The sequence below is a fragment of the Kluyveromyces lactis genome (genome assembly GCF_000002515.2).
Source record: "Kluyveromyces lactis strain NRRL Y-1140 chromosome A complete sequence".
Taxonomy (NCBI): domain Eukaryota; kingdom Fungi; phylum Ascomycota; class Saccharomycetes; order Saccharomycetales; family Saccharomycetaceae; genus Kluyveromyces; species Kluyveromyces lactis.
In genome coordinates, this window is record NC_006037.1 from 779519 (window position 1) to 797388 (window position 17870).

Below are 17870 nucleotides of genomic sequence, written 5' to 3' on the forward strand. Positions count from 1 at the left end.
AGCAGAATTATTGTTTCTTATTTTCATTAGGTCCCGTAATATGAGAAAAACCACCAACAGCACCACCAACTAAAGTGGGTACCATAGTCACTGAGGCGATGAATGAATGTTCTTCTTCTGATTCATTTTCATCACCACTTGAGCTTCTCCATCTGTTGATTGCTGTGATAGGATTGTATTTAGAGGGCTCCGAAGTAGGTGGATGCACCTTATGGCTGATCATATCAGATTTGGCCCGCTGAAAAGCCGTAGATTCCACTAAGCTAGAGTCATTGGCATATTCAACCAAAAGTGATGCTTCCTCGTCCTCATCATGCTGCTTTTTGTTTTTATTTCTTTTGAAGATGAACTCCAGCCCAAAGACATACAAGATTGCACGTACTAACCTTCTTGGGAAGATTGCTAAGGCCCATTCATCTGGGCAAGCTCTAATGAACAGACCAACGGGAAGTGATATAAGACCGCAAATTATAGCTGTTGCCCACATAGCAGGAGTTTGTCTAGCAATAGAAAAGGCGGCACCACCAACAAACATGATTAAGATCTGGAACCCTCCGATCAACAAGGCAATACAGATGAAGTAGTAATTTCTGAACAAATGCTGGAAAAAGTTCAAGTTGTTTGCTGTTAACCTGTCCTTGAACTTTGAGATACCATCAGCTTCATCAAGTTTTCTTGTGACAATCAACTTGAAAAATTGTAACCAGACAAAAGTGTTAAAAGTCATTGCGTTAAGCTGTTCCTGTTCATGTGCAGTGATTGTTCTCTTATTTGGGAAGAATATTTCTTTACCACGGAAATGTAGTACAAATGTCACAGTAAGCTGTAGAGCAGCTTGACCCAGAATCATTTTCCATGTCGATACAGCAATTAAGGGAGCATCTCTGCCCTTTGGCTTTCTATCTAAGATAAACTCGTCAGGCTTATCCGTTGCAAGAGCTAAGGCAGCCAAAGTGTCCATAATCAAATTGACCCACAACAACTGAACTGCAGTCAACACAGAAGTTTCTTCTGCCGAGGCGACAGCAGAAACAAATGTTAAGATAACTGCTGTAATGTTAACGGTAAGCTGGAATTGGATGAACTTCTTTATGGACACAGAAACACATCTACCCCACTTAATTGCATTAACAATAGCGGTGAAATCATCTGTCATTAAGATAATATCAGATGCTTCTCTGGCCACTTCTGTACCAGATATACCCATTGAAAATCCGACATCGGCCAACTTTAGAGCAGGGGCATCGTTTGTACCATCACCAGTAACAGCAACAACTTCGCCCATTTTTTTCAAAGTTTCAACCAAAATTCGTTTATCCTCAGGGGAAGATCTTGCAAGCACTCTAAGTTTTGGAATCACACGCAACATTTTTTTATATGGTAGCTTTCTAAATGTCGGTCCTTCCATTGCACATTCTGGATCGTTGTAACCCTCTTCGGAAAGAATATTACAGTTTCTTGAGATGGCTCTTGCAGTTAAAATATTGTCACCAGTGACCATACGAACAGTAACACCTGCTCTTTGACATTGTTCCACGGATTCCTTAACACCTTCACGTAGTGGATCTTGTAGACCGACCATAGCATCAAGGGTCATGCCTTCGCTGGACAAGTTCTTGTGGTCCAACTCGTGACCCATAACCAGATCTGGTGAAGCTATCGAGGGGTCCGTGCTATCTGCAAATTCCTTGGGAGGCCATTCTTTGAAATCTCTGTGAACTAGAGAGATTGTTCTGAGCGCATGAGAGGCCATATCTTGAATCTTTTTGAAGGACTCATCATATAAATCCTGATTCATTGGTACTATTGAGTTGTCGGAGTTTCTCTGGTTAGAACATACCTTCAATAATATTTCGGCGGCACCTTTGGCATAAAATCTATACCCTTTGTTATCCGCTAACTGAACAGCAATAGCTCCCCATTTTCTAGAACTTTCAAAAGGAATGACCTGCACCACCTTATCAATACCTAAATCTGAAGGTTTAGTTCTAAGTTTATGCACGTCTTTCATCCCTAAGGATTTCTGAGCAAATGCCAACAATGCCGTTTCAGTTTTAGAACCGAGAAATTGTTCATCATTTTCTTTCATTGCATCGGCAATCAATTGTGAAGTCCTGTTGTTTCTACTCCAAGGGAACAGACTTTTTCTGCTTTTATGATAAGGGTTTTCATCCACATCCTTATCTTTATGTTGACTTTCTTTATTCTCAAATGCTGTCGAGTTCAATGAGATGTTTGACAAGATATCAGTTAGAAGGCTTGCATCACAATTTGAACGTAAAACGACAGCAGACTTGATTTCTTTGTTCTCAGCGTGAGTTGTATCATCGAAGCCCAAGTTACCAGCAAACCCTTTTACCACTGTCATCCTATTTTCTGTCAAAGTACCGGTTTTATCTGAGCAAATGGCAGTTGCAGACCCCATTGTCTCACATGCTCTTAGAACTCTAACCAAGTTCCCGTCCTTGGTCATTCTTGTTGTAGCAAAGGCTAATGCCAAGGTAACAGCAAGTGGTAAACCCTCTGGAACAGCAACCACGATAACCGTAACAGCAGTGATGAAAATGTTCATAAACTTGGAACCTTTCTGAGCAGGCGGTAGATCATGGTATTTTTTCCCGTTAGGTAAGTAAGTGAGGAATCTAATGAAGAGAATGATGAAAAGGACAAGTGCTGCCATACAACCATAAATGGATATATTATCAGCTAAATTGGATAATCTTTCCTGTAAAGGAGTGGATTCTGATTCCGTCTTCAAAGCCATCATAATCCTACCATTAACAGAGTTTTCACCAACGGATGTGATAACAGCATTACCAATACCGGATAGCAGTTTGGATCCGGAAATCAATAGTGGATCTGGAACCTTTTCACCTACACCGTGACTACCAATATCGATAGTGGGATCCTTCTCAAAAATCTGCTTGTACTTTTCCAACGCAGGTTTCAATGCTACCTTCTTTATGGTGTCCGATTCACCAGTTAGTGCGGATTCATCGCATTCGCAGGATCCTGAGATTAATACAGCGTCCGCAGGCACCACATCACCTGTTTGAAGCGATATTACATCTCCCACCAATAAGTCATGGATAGAAATAAGATGTTCATCACCGTTTCTTATCACAACCACATCTCTATCATCTTTCTTTTTGTTTAGTTTTGCAAACTGTAACTCTTTTTGATAATCGTTAATTGCACCCACTAATACCACAACAACAACAGCAATCATAATAGCCACACCTTCGACCCATTCAACTTTAACGATTTCATTACCCTCAGGATCGTATTCTGGAGGTTGACCCAAAGTCTCATAAAGACCCAAAGCGAAAGAAATCACTGCAGCAACAGTAAGCAAAATCATAGTCTTGTCGTTGAATGCTTCCCACACAAGTCGTAGGAAAGATTTCCCTTTCCGTTCAGGAATTCTATTCAATCCATACACCTGAGTTCTCTCTAGGGACTCGATATCCTCGTCTTGTATAGTAAGACCATTGGTACGATCCGTTTGCAAATAAGTATACAAATTAGATTCGTCATTATCGAATACGTTATTGAAGGCAGTTAGTGATTTGGGATCGTGTAATTCCGAAAGCTGAGATGGAGCCAACTTGAAACTCGACGCCTTGGTCATTCTATTCACAGACATCATGGTAATTTGAGTGTCGTGATGTTTTAAAGGTTTAACGGCACCTATTGAGGTGGATGTAACCCCTTTGTTGAGAGGTCTAGTTTGCTCTTCAGTCTCTACAGTTTTATTCTCATCTTTCTTACTCTGTAACCCAACAAAACTTTCCCTACCGGTAAGAGAAGGGCTGTGTGCTTCATCAACGCCTTCATTCAAAGAGCTCATACTCAAGTCGCTAAAGAAATAACCTGTCAGTTAGCAGGGTAGGAGAGAGCACCACAGGGTTAATATGAATTGCCCTTTCTAAAAACTTTAACACAAAAAAGTGAGAACTTTCTTCTGAATATTATAATCAAATCAACAATTAGCACGCCAAGGAATGTATTCTGTAAGCCAATTCTTGTTCTTTTTCCTTTCTTAATAACGATTTCTTCTTTTGTTAGTTTTCCAGTGCCAATGAAAGCCTTTAATGCGTGGAATTAATGATTCAAGTTAATCTATATATATGACAAACCCATTCAGCAAACATAAAACGATAAAAGCATAAAAATGTCCGGAAAGCTTATGATTACGATGAATTAGGATAAGGATAAAGTTGAGGAAGGGTCGCAGCCTTGAAAAGATGCATTCTATTAGTCTTGATCTTTCGGTTTTCTGTTTTTTTGTTTTTTTTCCTGTTACAAACTTTCGGGGCTTAGTAGTCTATATACATTTCGTAATCATACAGAATATGCAACTACGGTACCTACTTAATCAGATGTAGTAATTGGCAGCTGATTTTTCCAGCCTGGGAATATATGGATGATGAAAAATTGGTGTGATAGTGCCCTGCATATGGATATTGGATAAATGGTTCTAGAGTGTCAATTTCCCACAGGGTGGCTGGCCATCTCGCTTACTTTAATGATTCCACAGTGGTAATGAAGGGGAAAAAAAAAGAGAATGGACCCTTACTCAATTGGAATTGAGGCTAGGCTTAGTGTTTGATATCTGATTCTGGATATAACGAGATTACCCCCCGCAAAGGAAGTGAGAGAGGCGGAAGAAGCCAGCCGAATGTGGTATACGTACCCACGGTATCGCAAGCTATCTTGCTAAGCCACATCAAAAGAGTCTGCACAGTATCATTTTCCATGTAGCTGACGGAAGTTTTTTTGTCTGGTCTGTAGCCTATGTGTTCTACAATTGATTTACAGTTTCACCGGACTATGTCACTTGCTAGTTGCTACTGTGTCGCTTGTGAATCGCCCTTTCCGGTCTAGCTTTGTTAAAAATCGCATCAACTTTTTTCTTTTTTTCGCTCATCGGAATAATTAAGGCCAGTAGACAGCATTTGGTTTGAACAGTATACATACATGCATTCAAGCAAACAGCCAGGCAGCTCATCGCTCATGGACCAACTGTAAACCTTCGGTACCTATTTAAAAGATAAGCGGGAAATCGTAGCAGTGTCACATGGAATACAGAGAGAGTTTTACAAAAGCAATGAGTGAGAAGGCCAAGATTTATTTGGTAGGATCCAATTTGGAAGACGGTGATGGTGATGATGCATCATCGGTGGTCCCTGTACTGTATGATGTCGACGATATTGCCAAGATAAGAGAACATGGCGTGGCTGGTGTTTTAATTGGTACCTTGGGAGGTGCTCCGCAGCAGAACGTGTTCCTTGGAGTCCCGCTTCGATTGATGATGGAAGAGGCCTTGTGGCTTGTTGAAGTTGGACATGCAGTGTTTAGGCATGTAATGGGCCAAGACTTGATAAAGTCTCTAAAGGGTTTAGATGGCGAAAAGTTACAAAAATTCAAAGACGACAGAGCAAACGATGTAGCGCAACAGTTAGAATGGAAACGGGCTAATTTCTTGCGGAAAATGAAGACCCTTCGAGGCGCAAGCGATGTTGCAGTACCGAGTGACGTAATTAACGAAAGGGATGAACAATTGATGAAACAGTCTATCTTCATCGAGACCAAGGATACTTCAGCTGTCATTGAACCAAGCCTCAACGATCAAACAATAGATCAACGAAAGATATGCGAACAAATCTTGAGACAAAACGAGAAATTGAGGCTAAACTATAAGGTTTACAAAAAATTGAGAGAAATGGGGTATTTCATGTCACCAGGAGCCAGGTTCGGCGGACGATACGTTGCGTACCCGGGGGACCCTCTCCGATACCATTCGCACCTTACTGTGCAGGATGCAAGAAGCAAAGATGAAGAGATAGATTTGTTGAACATGATTAACGGTGCACGTTTGGGAACGAGCGTCAAGAAAACGTGGGTACTGCCCGGTATAAATGAAAATGGGGATGCTGAATTTTACTCTGTAGAATGGGCAGGGTTTGGCTGAGGAAGTATACTTTATTTAAGTTTCGTATGTCCTTTACTTAAGTTGTGCATGTATTTTATTTAACGTTTCATGCAATAATATGGGCATTCCAGCCTTAAACAGAAAATTGAGAGATAAAGTTTGGCCAAGAGGAGAAAGAGATGAAAAAAATGAGAAAGGGATTAAAGCAGTGAGGGGAACGAACCAGACATGACATGACATTCAAGGCCGATGGTGGTCCTATGTTAGATTGAAATTTTCAAGTTATCTAGGCAACATGGCCGAGCGGTTAAGGCGAAAGATTAGAAATCTTTTGGGCTCTGCCCGCGCAGGTTCGAGTCCTGCTGTTGTCGTTATCTTTTTTGTTTTTGCCATTTGCATAGCAAGACAGGGCAACACCATCGAACTAGGTCTCCATCAGAAACTGGAAAATCAGAAAATTTGGGCAAATGGCGCAGTTGGTAGCGCGCTTCCCTTGCAAGGAAGAGGTCATCGGTTCGACTCCGGTTTTGTCCATGACTTTTTCCAATACAGACGAGTTTCTTTCTTTTTTTTTTTTTTTCCTACCAAGATCACCTAGCTCACAGGAGTTAGAGCTGAACGGCCGGCAACGGGTCGTCCATCGACCAGCCATTGACTAACCTATTATCCCAGCGGGCGGGTATAAGGAGAGGCCAAAACACACACACTGGGAAATCCGAATCACTGTTCAAAACCTCCGTCTGTCCTGTCCCCTCAACATTTTGAGGGATTTTTATTGTTCAAAACTTCTTATTTCCTTTGATTACAAACATTAACTCCAGCGACAGGCGATGATGGTACCTGGTGCTTCTGCCAGGCAATGGCTAGCGTTATAGCCATTTCTACTGCCTCGAGTCCGGGTAACAGAACGCATACTGAAAAAGAGAGAGACTTCGTCTCTCTCTCTCTCTCTCTCTCTCCAGCGCATTTGGCTGAACCTGTAAACAGAACAGCGCGCTGCGCAGCGCGCTGTTCTGTTCTCATTTTTTTTTGTTGACAAATATACCACATACGGCAACATTGCCGTATGTGGTATAAAACGTGGGAATAACCCATCGTTTGCGGGATATAATGCCACCATGCATGCCAGTACACCACGCATACTTCCCACCGCATTTCGTCATTGCGTAATTTCGACCAATCTCTCATAACCAAAATCCATTTTGAAAAGAAAAATTTCATCCAAAAACAATAACAAAAGCATGCTACACGGCCGAATCTCTGTCTAAACGAGAAATCGTCCGCTTTTTTTCTTAATACTGTTTCTGCTCAAATTTTCTTTTTGAGTGATTTTTGGATTATCTCTCTCTCTCTCTCTCTAAGCAGATAAGATTTGGGTAATCAAAGAAAGAACCACACACAGTTCGAGAATATTCACAATATTCATAGTGTTAAGAGGTTCTTTAAGGTTGGGAAATTTAGTATTGTTGGTACTTAGTGGGTTGATAAAATTGTATATATAAGGAGAACTCGCCTACCGTTCGAGTTTTCCCATCCAAGACAATACCATTGTGTAGTGTTAAGTAGTTTAGTAGTTGGTTTTTAGTACTGTTTCAATTCAGGAATACAGAGAAGAGCTTCCCCCATCAAGCTAGTTCTTTGATATCTTTGACAGGTATGTTGGAATTGAGACGCACGCCCGCTGCGAGCGGGCGTGCTATTATTACCAAAGTAGTGGTGGGAAACAGCACGTGACTCGAGTCGAATCGACTCGAGTCTGCGAGTCTGCGAGTCTGCGAGTCTGCGAACTTGCGGGCTCAATGTGCCGAGGAAAGAGTCGTTTATTTTCCATTTTTGCTTTTTGCCCCCTTTCACATCATACGATGGGCCATAGCAGAGGACTAATAGTCCCTTTTTTGTTTACTGTGTTTCCGTTTTCGGAAAATTTCCGTTTCTAGTTGTTTTTTTTCCTTTTGGTAACAATGGGAAACAAACTCTGGACTCTGAGAAAGGTAAACAGAATACCGTTTCTGTTTATTTACATTGTTATCAATTAACAATGGCCATCTCATCGTATATATTATGGTGAAAAGAATTCCAATTGAATTATTCTCTACTCTTCCTTCCCTCCCTTTTTTTCTTTTGGTTTTTACCAGGTTTCCTTTTTACTAACTCATATTTTGTTCTCATTCTTGTTCTCGTTCCTGTTGTCGTTTTTGTTCATTATCTGCTTTTAGTTTTTCCGGTTTGTTTGAACGGAGAAACTTAGAAAAAGGAAAAACATAAAGACAGACGCAGAGATTCAGACTAGAATAGACATTGTGAAAATAACAGAATGTCAGCTGCCACTGAACCAACCAAGGAAAAGCCTGTTAACAACCAGGACTCCGATGATGAAGATGAAGATATCGATCAATTGATCGAAGACTTGCAATCTCATCACGGATTAGACGATGAAAGTGAAGATGATGAGCATGTTGCTGCTGGTTCCGCTAGACCGGTTCCAGAAGAATTATTACAAACTGACCCATCTTACGGTTTGACTTCTGATGAAGTTACCAAGAGAAGAAAGAAGTATGGTTTGAATCAAATGTCTGAAGAAACTGAAAACCTATTTGTCAAGTTTTTGATGTTCTTCATCGGTCCAATTCAATTTGTTATGGAAGCCGCTGCTATTTTAGCTGCCGGTTTGGAAGATTGGGTCGATTTCGGTGTTATCTGTGGTTTATTGTTTTTGAACGCTGCTGTTGGTTTCATCCAAGAATACCAAGCTGGTTCTATCGTTGACGAATTGAAGAAGACTTTGGCTAACTCTGCCGTTGTTATCAGAGATGGTAACTTGGTTGAAGTTCCATCTAACGAAGTCGTTCCAGGTGATATCTTGCAATTGGAAGATGGTGTTGTTATTCCAGCCGATGGTCGTTTGGTCACTGAAGACTGTTTCATCCAAATCGATCAATCTGCTATCACTGGTGAATCTTTGGCCGTCGACAAGAGATTCGGTGACTCCACTTTCTCTTCTTCTACTGTTAAGAGAGGTGAAGCTTTCATGATCGTTACTGCTACTGGTGACTCCACTTTCGTCGGTAGAGCTGCTGCTTTGGTTAACAAGGCTGCTGCTGGTAGTGGTCATTTCACTGAAGTTTTGAACGGTATTGGTACGATCTTGTTGATCTTGGTTATTGTTACCTTGTTGCTCGTTTGGGTTGCCTCCTTCTACAGAACTAACAAGATTGTTAGAATTTTGAGATACACTTTGGCTATCACCATTGTCGGTGTCCCAGTCGGTTTGCCAGCTGTCGTTACCACCACCATGGCTGTCGGTGCTGCTTACTTGGCTAAGAAACAAGCCATTGTCCAAAAATTGTCTGCCATTGAATCTTTGGCTGGTGTCGAAATCTTGTGTTCTGACAAGACCGGTACTTTGACCAAGAACAAGTTGTCCTTACATGAACCTTACACTGTTGAAGGTGTTGACCCAGATGACTTGATGTTGACTGCTTGTTTGGCTGCTTCTAGAAAGAAGAAGGGTTTGGATGCCATTGACAAGGCTTTCTTGAAATCTTTGATCTCTTACCCAAGAGCCAAGGCTGCTTTGACTAAGTACAAGTTGTTGGAATTCCACCCATTCGACCCTGTTTCCAAGAAGGTTACCGCTATTGTCGAATCTCCAGAAGGTGAAAGAATCATTTGTGTTAAGGGTGCTCCATTGTTCGTCTTGAAGACTGTTGAAGAAGAACATCCAATTCCAGAAGATGTCCGTGAAAACTACGAAAACAAGGTTGCTGAATTGGCTTCCAGAGGTTTCAGAGCCTTGGGTGTTGCCAGAAAGAGAGGTGAAGGTCACTGGGAAATTTTGGGTGTTATGCCATGTATGGATCCTCCAAGAGATGACACTGCTCAAACTGTCAACGAAGCTAGACACTTGGGTTTGAGAGTTAAGATGTTAACTGGTGACGCTGTCGGTATTGCTAAGGAAACTTGTAGACAATTGGGTTTGGGTACTAACATTTACAACGCTGAAAGATTAGGTCTAGGTGGTGGTGGTGACATGCCAGGTTCCGAATTGGCCGATTTCGTTGAAAATGCTGATGGTTTCGCTGAAGTTTTCCCACAACACAAGTACAACGTCGTTGAAATCTTGCAACAAAGAGGTTACTTGGTTGCTATGACTGGTGACGGTGTTAACGATGCCCCATCTTTGAAGAAGGCTGATACCGGTATTGCTGTCGAAGGTGCTACCGATGCCGCTAGATCCGCTGCTGATATTGTTTTCTTGGCCCCAGGTTTGTCCGCTATTATTGACGCTTTGAAGACCTCTAGACAAATTTTCCACAGAATGTACTCTTACGTCGTTTACCGTATCGCTTTGTCCCTACATTTGGAAATCTTCTTGGGTCTATGGATTGCTATCTTGAACAGATCTTTGAACATTGACTTGGTTGTCTTCATTGCTATTTTCGCTGATGTTGCTACCTTGGCTATTGCTTACGATAATGCTCCATACTCTCCAAAGCCTGTCAAGTGGAACTTGAGAAGACTATGGGGTATGTCCGTCATCTTGGGTATAATTTTGGCTATCGGTACTTGGATCACCTTGACCACTATGTTTGTTCCAAAGGGTGGTATTATCCAAAACTTCGGTTCCATCGATGGTGTTTTGTTCTTGCAAATCTCCTTGACTGAAAACTGGTTGATTTTCATCACCAGAGCTGCTGGTCCATTCTGGTCCTCTATCCCATCTTGGCAATTATCTGGTGCCGTTCTAATCGTTGATATCATCGCAACCATGTTCTGTTTGTTCGGTTGGTGGTCTCAAAACTGGAACGACATCGTTACCGTTGTCAGAGTCTGGATTTTCTCTTTCGGTGTCTTCTGTGTCATGGGTGGTGCTTACTACATGATGTCTGAATCTGAAGCCTTTGACAGATTCATGAACGGTAAGTCTAGAAGAGACAAGCCATCTGGCAGATCCGTCGAAGATTTCTTGATGGCTATGCAAAGAGTCTCCACTCAACACGAAAAGGAAAACTAAACTTTATCAAAATGTTACTATAAAATTATTCCAACTACATATTGAACGTTCTATGTTTGCTAAATGTTTCTTTCAGTTCTGCTTTCCACAATTACAAATTTCTTCTGTTTTCTCTCCATCTTTCATCATTCTTTAATCGAAGTGATCTCTTTTTCTTAGAGTCATTGTCTAAATCCAACTGGCTTTGATTTAGATCTTTTTGTTCCTGATTTTTTTGAATGAATGAAAATGGTAAGAAGCGTTTAAATGAGTAATGTGTTGTCATCTGAAATTATTTTTAGCTCAATGACTGGTATTTTCTCTGTGGTTGTTTTTTTTGCCTCATTTTAACTATAAAGCTTTATTTTTTTCTCTTTCCTTCCTACCCTCACATTTACACCAAATTCCACTGGGTTTAAACTGCTAACTATTTACTGTCAAGACAAGCTTTTAATTACAAGGATGATCAATTTTAAACTCGATAATTTTCTTTTTCTTAATGTTTAATTGATACCTTTTTCCGTCATTTTTATGTTGATCGTTATCTCCTTGTGGTTTTCTTTTTTTTGGCGATGTTTAATCTCCTTGGACAGACTAATTCTAAATTCCTTGGACTTTTATTTCTCTTTGGAAATTCTATGATAAACATTTGATATCCTTTCAATGATACTCTTAATCAATAATAAACTAATATATTATATCCATATATTGGCGAATAAAAGGAAAAAAAAATGAATAATACTATTAATAATACATCATATTATTTTTCTGTTTTACAATACTATGAAATAAAGAAAAAATTGACACATTACAGAATAAATTGATTGATTCATTAATTGGCTTTTTAATATCGCTGTTTTCGTCGTTTTCTTTTCTCCCATTTTCAACATTTCTGACGTACGACGGGAAATTGAATTTGTTGCCTTTTGCTGGGTTTGGAACTGCTGTTTTTTCTTCTCCCTTAATATTGCAGACAGTTATTGATTTCGATCTTCTACACACACACACACACACACACTTTGGAGATCTCTTGATATAACTGTTGGAATATTTAGAGAGAATTGCAGATATAAAAACCCTTCCCTTTTTTGGATCAATTGGCATCATTCTTTTCTCAATACTTGTTGGTTCTTTTTCTAGGAGTAAGTGAAACTTGTTTATCAATCGACAAACAGTTGAAGCATTTATTGAAGCATCTTATAAAAGCTTCAAGCTAAAAAGACACTTACCATCATCAATTTAACAAATTTACAATCTACACACACAGATTTTTTTTTCCCTAACATCCCCATTATTTGGCTGGACTGTTTTAATTTACACACAAGCACACAAAATTTGCACACGCACGTACACGCACACACGCACACACGCACACACACTTCACACGCTTTTGATAAAGTACACATTTTGCATAAAGACTTAATGGTAGTTTTCAAAATTTATTTTATATCTCTATTTTTATAAATTCATAGGTTAATTTAATGTATTCTCGATTATTGTTAAAAGTAGTTCTTTGTCATTGATTCACTGACAAGAAGTGCACACTCTCACTTAAACTGTTTGTTATTCGTTTCTCTATATTGTTTCATTGAAAAAAACCATTATATCTTTTAAGCTTGTATCAGTAAGTATATATAAGTACTGTTTCTGTGCATAAATTTCCATGTATATAGATATTGTCGTTAACATAAATTTGCGAGCTTCCCCTTTGAAGATGTCCCAGTCTATTTCTTGTAACCCTTGGCAACAGCTTCCTCGTATGTTGGGTAGTCGATATACCCTTCCGCAGACATTTTGTAGAAAGAGGGTCTATCGTATTGATTCAATGGCAAACCCTTTTCGAGACGTTCAACAAGATCTGGGTTGGCAATGAAGGCTCTACCGTAACCGATCAAAGTGTTTGGATTCTTTGAGTCCGTAATGGCAGCATCTGGGTCCAAAGCGTAGTTACCAACTCTTAGCACGTTACCCTTCCAAACAGAGTATACGAATTCATTGGTACCACCTTTATACCAGCCTTCAAATTCCGGTTGGAATGGCGATGTGACACGAGGTTCGACTAAATCGACGTATGCTAATCTCTTACCAGCCTTTGCCCTCTTTTCCAATTCAGCAAGTACATAGGCGAATTGAGCCACCAAGACAGGGTCTGAACCACCTGACATGGTACCAAATACACCGTATGGTGAGAATCTGATACTGGTTCTTTCGGCACCAACGGCATCGACAACGGCATCGACGACTTCCAAGACGAATCTAGCACGGTTCTCAATGGATCCACCGTATTCATCAGTTCTTTTGTTGGAGATTGGGTCTAGGAATTGATTCAACAAATAACCGTTAGCGGAATGGATTTCAACACCATCTGCACCAGCATCGATACACTTCTTAGCAGCATCAACATAGTCCCTGATATACTGCTTAATTTCATCCTTGGTGATACCATGCTGAGGGTTGTTAGATCTGATGGCACGTTCCTTTTCATCTTCACCCATGTACACTTCATCGGAAGCACTATCATAACGCAATCCATCTCTTGCCAAGTTATCAGCAAAAGCTTGTCTACCTAGAACCCACAATTGTACCCAAACAAAAGACTTGTTGTCGTGAATTGCCTTGAAGATCTTTCTCCATTGAGCCAGTTGTTCTTCGCTCCAAACACCTGGTGCGTTATCGTAACCACCTGACTGAGCTGATGGGAAAGCACCTTCAGTGATAATCATAGTACCTGGATATTGGGAACGTTGTCTGTAATATTCAACAGCCCAGTCAGGGTTTGGAACGTTGCCTGGATGCAACGCTCTCATTCTTGTCAATGCAGGCATGACAACCCTGTGCTTCAATTCAGTGTTACCAATCTTGATTGGTTTGAAGATATCAGTATCAGCCAATGGCTTTGGTTCAAAGTTCATAAACGACATTGCGTATGCGATTTGATTTGGTTTACTTGTTAGTGTGCGTACTTTTCTTAAGCTAAATAAGGGACAATTAGACAATTAGACAATGAGACAATGGCTTTACCCATGAGACAAAATCCATCTCTGGTACAAATTGGGGCCTCCTTTTATATATCCTTACCCGAAGTCCCTTTCCAATTTTACCGACATTACCATTATTAATACACAGTATCCACAATCCACATACATAACGGAAACTCTTAGGAATCAGAGAAATCAGGTAACAGGGCAGAGCAAACAGGAAACATATAGAACGTTCCGTCACTTACAGGGTGAAGATACTTCCAAAAAAAGGAAAAAAAAAAGAATCCGTTCATCTATAACACCACATCATCAGATACCATATGTGCCATAAACGACTGCGTGCTTTTCCTTTTTTTGGTCCCTAGCTTCTATCCCAAAAAAGTTTCTCGAATGAAATTTGTCAGCCTAGTTTTCACCATTCGGACTTCGCGTCAGATTTCGATAGCATTAGTAATACTTGTGATTATAAACTGTCTCCGCGTTGCAGAAACCGTTACTAAAGCCTTGGAATATGAAGTGTCAATGATGTGTATATGTTTCAACTATACATATTCGAGAAGCAAGAACGGAACACGGAACACGGAAAAAAAAAAAAAAAAAAAGACGGAACGCGGCGCTTAGCTTTCCCAGCAAAAGAAGATAAGAATACTCAATGCTTCGGGCTATTGATTGATATTGCTGGCCAATGGACTGTACACTGCAACATGGATAGAGAAAACTCGGGTTGGAATAGATAGATGTATCCAAAAACGCTGACACTTTGTTCCACTTAGCTGTCATTAAATGATGCAAGGAATGGAAGGGGAAATTGAGTTCCCAAGTCACGTGATTTTAATCACGTGAACAACTATCACCAAATCCGGGTAAGGGGTTTCTCAATTCCTGAAAATCAAAGGAAAGAAAAAAAAACTGAAATTGAAACAAAACAAAGCTATATTAAGTATTCAAAGACTCATTGTTAAATGAATCTTTTATACTGTTTGATGTGTCTTTCTTTTCATTCTAGTTGACCAAGGTTATTGTGTTTGAATCTTCCTACCTGTGATATCCATTTTTTTTCTCAGCAGCGACCGTTGTTGTCCTTTTTTGTTTCTTTGTTTCTTTTGTTTCCTTTTTTCCCGCCTGCTTTGATTCCTTTCGATAGTAAGGATTTTCTTATATCTTTCAAAGCTGTAATCTACAATCGATAAGGCTCATCATCATCATCTCTCATTCCCTGTACATTAGTGTAAACTAGACGAATATCCCTTTCCACTGCTATCCTATTTTTGCTTTTTTCCCTTTCCATTTCGTGCCATATTGCATCTCATAATTGAATCGAAAAAGATCAGAACTCGCACATACAGACAGAAGAGATCTTTTTTTTTCTTTGTATATTACTACTAGGCATACTTTAACCATGAATATTGACCCAGTTTCTGTTCCAGAAACCATTAATGCGGCTTTAGGCCAATTGCATTTGGATGATGTTGTTGAAAAACCAAACTCAAACTCTAATACTCAAGAACCAGATCAGGAGACTGGAAACGATGCCGCGCCAATAGCAGCCGCAACTGAAACAATTAGTAACAACAGAGGTAACGGTAACAATGCTACTAGCGCTACAAACGGTGGTACTATTCCACAACAGTTGCAGCAGCAAGAGTTTTTCATGGGTGATTCGTTAGTACCAGGTCCATCAGGCCCCGGACCAGCACCTATGTTCGCTCCCCACATGATGAATCCATTCATGCCGTACCATCCTATGATGCACATGCCTCATTCTGGATTCTTTCCCGGTGCACAGGATCAAATGTTTCCACCACCTGATTCCAGCGCTGCTGTTGATTTCAACCTAAGCTTGTCACCAAGTGGAGGTAGTGCTGTTCCCGGTGCAGGAAACATGACCGGAGGTGTTAATGATTCTGCCATCCCAGGTTCTGACCTGATGATGCATTATCCCCAACAGTATATGAACCATAATGGGCAAAGGCCAATGTTCTGGATGAATCCGGATTTGAATTCTAGTGCCATCGACGACACCACTGCAGGCGAAGATCCGCAGAATCAGGATTCCTTTGTGCGCGGTGCATCATTCACTTTAGAATCTTCTGAACAGGGGAATGATGCCAAGGTGCCAGGTGCTAACACTTCTAGAAGACAAACTTTCCATGCAGTGTCAGCTACTGACTTGTTGAACAATTCTACTTCCAGTCCCACTGAAACGACGGATGCCACTGGTACCAATGCATCAGCAACATCACCCGAAGCTTCTGCCTCGAAAAAAGAGATGCAGGATCGTGTTTATCCTCAAGCTGCTGCTTACCCTTACACCGGTGCATTGCTGCAACCAAATCCTGTACTATCTGGCCATCCACTGGGTCATCATCCCCATCCTATCGGTTCCCCATTCCCTGGTTACGGTTTTAATACAGCTTTCTCTCCTGTCCCGGGCCCTACTAACACGTTGAATGCAGGTTCTCCAGCCATCTCCGCAGATGGCAAAGAAGCAAACAGCAGCGGCGATCCAAGTGGCCAATCTAACCGTCATGTACACTCTGGAACTAATTCCCCAGGATTGAGTCAACCTGGTAGTCTGCCAATGTCAGGACCTAACCCGTGGATGTTTGCTGCTCCTCACGGTAGTCCTAACTTCCTGGTTCCACACCCTCATCATCCGGGTCACGCAGGCCCTCCAGCTGGCCATCAAAGACCACAGAGCAATAACCCTCAACATAGAAAACGTCATTTCAATAACAATGGTTCTAGTCGTAGCAATTTCGGAAATATGAAACCTCATGGTAAACCTCAACGCTTTGAAGATGGTTCTCGTTATCAAGATGCTGTATTGGAACAATTCGTTGGGTCAATCTACTCTTTGTGTAAGGATCAACACGGTTGCAGATTTTTACAACGTCAGTTGGATGAAAATGGAGAAGAAGTAGCTTCTACTATTTACTCCGAGATAAAAGACCACATATGCGAATTGATGAATGATCCATTTGGTAATTATTTGATGCAAAAACTATTCGAAAGGATTAACCAGAGGGACAGAGTGGAAATTGTCAAAAATTGTTCGCCTCAGTTCATGGATATCGCCTTAGATGCTCATGGTACTAGAGCTCTTCAGAAATTAGTGGAATGCACTGATACTGAGGAGGAAACACAGATTTTAGTGGCATCCTTGCAACCATCCATTTTATCCTTGAGCAGAGACTTCAAAAGTAACCATGTTGTTCAAAAGATGCTAGAAAATTTCTCGAATAAGGATACTCAATTCATTTATGATGCCGCTTGTGACGATATAATCAAGATCAGTAATCACAGAAATGGATGCTGCGTTGTTCAACGTTGTTTGGATTTTGGTAATACCGAACAGCTCGATGCATTGTGCGGTAAGATTGTGGAGAAATCATTTGAATTGACTATGAACCCGTACGGCAATTACGTAATCCAGTACATTCTAACTAAGGAAAAGGATCAAGCAACGCCTGATTTCAAGTACACTAAAAAGATTGTTGATGTGTTAAAATTCAATGCCATCGACCTTTCACTAAACAAATTTGGTTCCAATGTCGTGGAATCAATTTTACGTACTCCTGCTGTTTCTGATGTTATGATCACTAAGATATTGAACAGTAACGATGAATCAGGGTTGTTGAAGCTCTTGCACGACAGCTATGGTAACTACGTCTTACAGACAGCGTTAGATATTGTCAAGGACTCCAATGCATCTCTCTTTTCTCTGCTATCTGACTCGTTGAAACCATTGTTAGTCGGTCAAATCAGAAATACTCCTCATGGTAGAAGAATTGCTGCCCTTCTACAAGCAGAATAAATTGGGATTATCTGTACTTGCGCCGCAAGCACTCTTCAACTACCATCAAGCAAAAACGAAATGTATGTATAATTACTGTGACGTTCAAAAGTGTTTTTAAGTTTCAATTCCATCAAGTTTCGAAAAAAATGACAACACTCTCTG

General features: G+C 40.6%; 5 protein-coding genes and 2 non-coding genes across 7 annotated transcripts; 5 read left to right on the plus strand and 2 right to left on the minus strand.

Moving 5' to 3' along the window:
* Positions 1 to 7: 7 nt before the first annotated feature.
* PMC1 (calcium-transporting ATPase PMC1) lies at positions 8 to 3850 on the minus strand (the record flags this gene model as incomplete). The annotated part of the gene is made up of 1 exon (XM_451391.1): positions 8 to 3850. The coding sequence occupies one exon, from the start codon at positions 3848 to 3850 to the stop codon at positions 8 to 10; it is 3843 nt and encodes a 1280-aa protein (XP_451391.1).
* Positions 3851 to 5080: 1230 nt separating this feature from the next.
* SEN34 (tRNA splicing endonuclease subunit SEN34) lies at positions 5081 to 5974 on the plus strand (the record flags this gene model as incomplete). The annotated part of the gene is made up of 1 exon (XM_451392.1): positions 5081 to 5974. One exon carries the CDS (start codon positions 5081 to 5083, stop codon positions 5972 to 5974), a length of 894 nt encoding a protein of 297 aa, XP_451392.1.
* Positions 5975 to 6224: 250 nt separating this feature from the next.
* On the plus strand, positions 6225 to 6306 carry KLLA0_A08965r. Its single transcript has one exon. It is a non-coding gene; the product is annotated as a tRNA-Ser (tRNA).
* Positions 6307 to 6396: 90 nt separating this feature from the next.
* On the plus strand, positions 6397 to 6469 carry KLLA0_A08987r. The gene has a single exon. It is a non-coding gene; the product is annotated as a tRNA-Ala (tRNA).
* A 1780-nt stretch (positions 6470 to 8249) lies between these two features.
* PMA1 (H(+)-exporting P2-type ATPase PMA1) lies at positions 8250 to 10949 on the plus strand (the record flags this gene model as incomplete). The annotated part of the gene is made up of 1 exon (XM_451395.1): positions 8250 to 10949. One exon carries the CDS (start codon positions 8250 to 8252, stop codon positions 10947 to 10949), a length of 2700 nt encoding a protein of 899 aa, XP_451395.1.
* A 1703-nt stretch (positions 10950 to 12652) lies between these two features.
* OYE2 (NADPH dehydrogenase) lies at positions 12653 to 13849 on the minus strand (the record flags this gene model as incomplete). The annotated part of the gene is made up of 1 exon (XM_451397.1): positions 12653 to 13849. The coding sequence occupies one exon, from the start codon at positions 13847 to 13849 to the stop codon at positions 12653 to 12655; it is 1197 nt and encodes a 398-aa protein (XP_451397.1).
* A 1459-nt stretch (positions 13850 to 15308) lies between these two features.
* Positions 15309 to 17726, plus strand: PUF4 (Puf4p; the record flags this gene model as incomplete). The annotated part of the gene is made up of 1 exon (XM_451398.1): positions 15309 to 17726. The coding sequence occupies one exon, from the start codon at positions 15309 to 15311 to the stop codon at positions 17724 to 17726; it is 2418 nt and encodes an 805-aa protein (XP_451398.1).
* Positions 17727 to 17870: the final 144 nt, after the last annotated feature.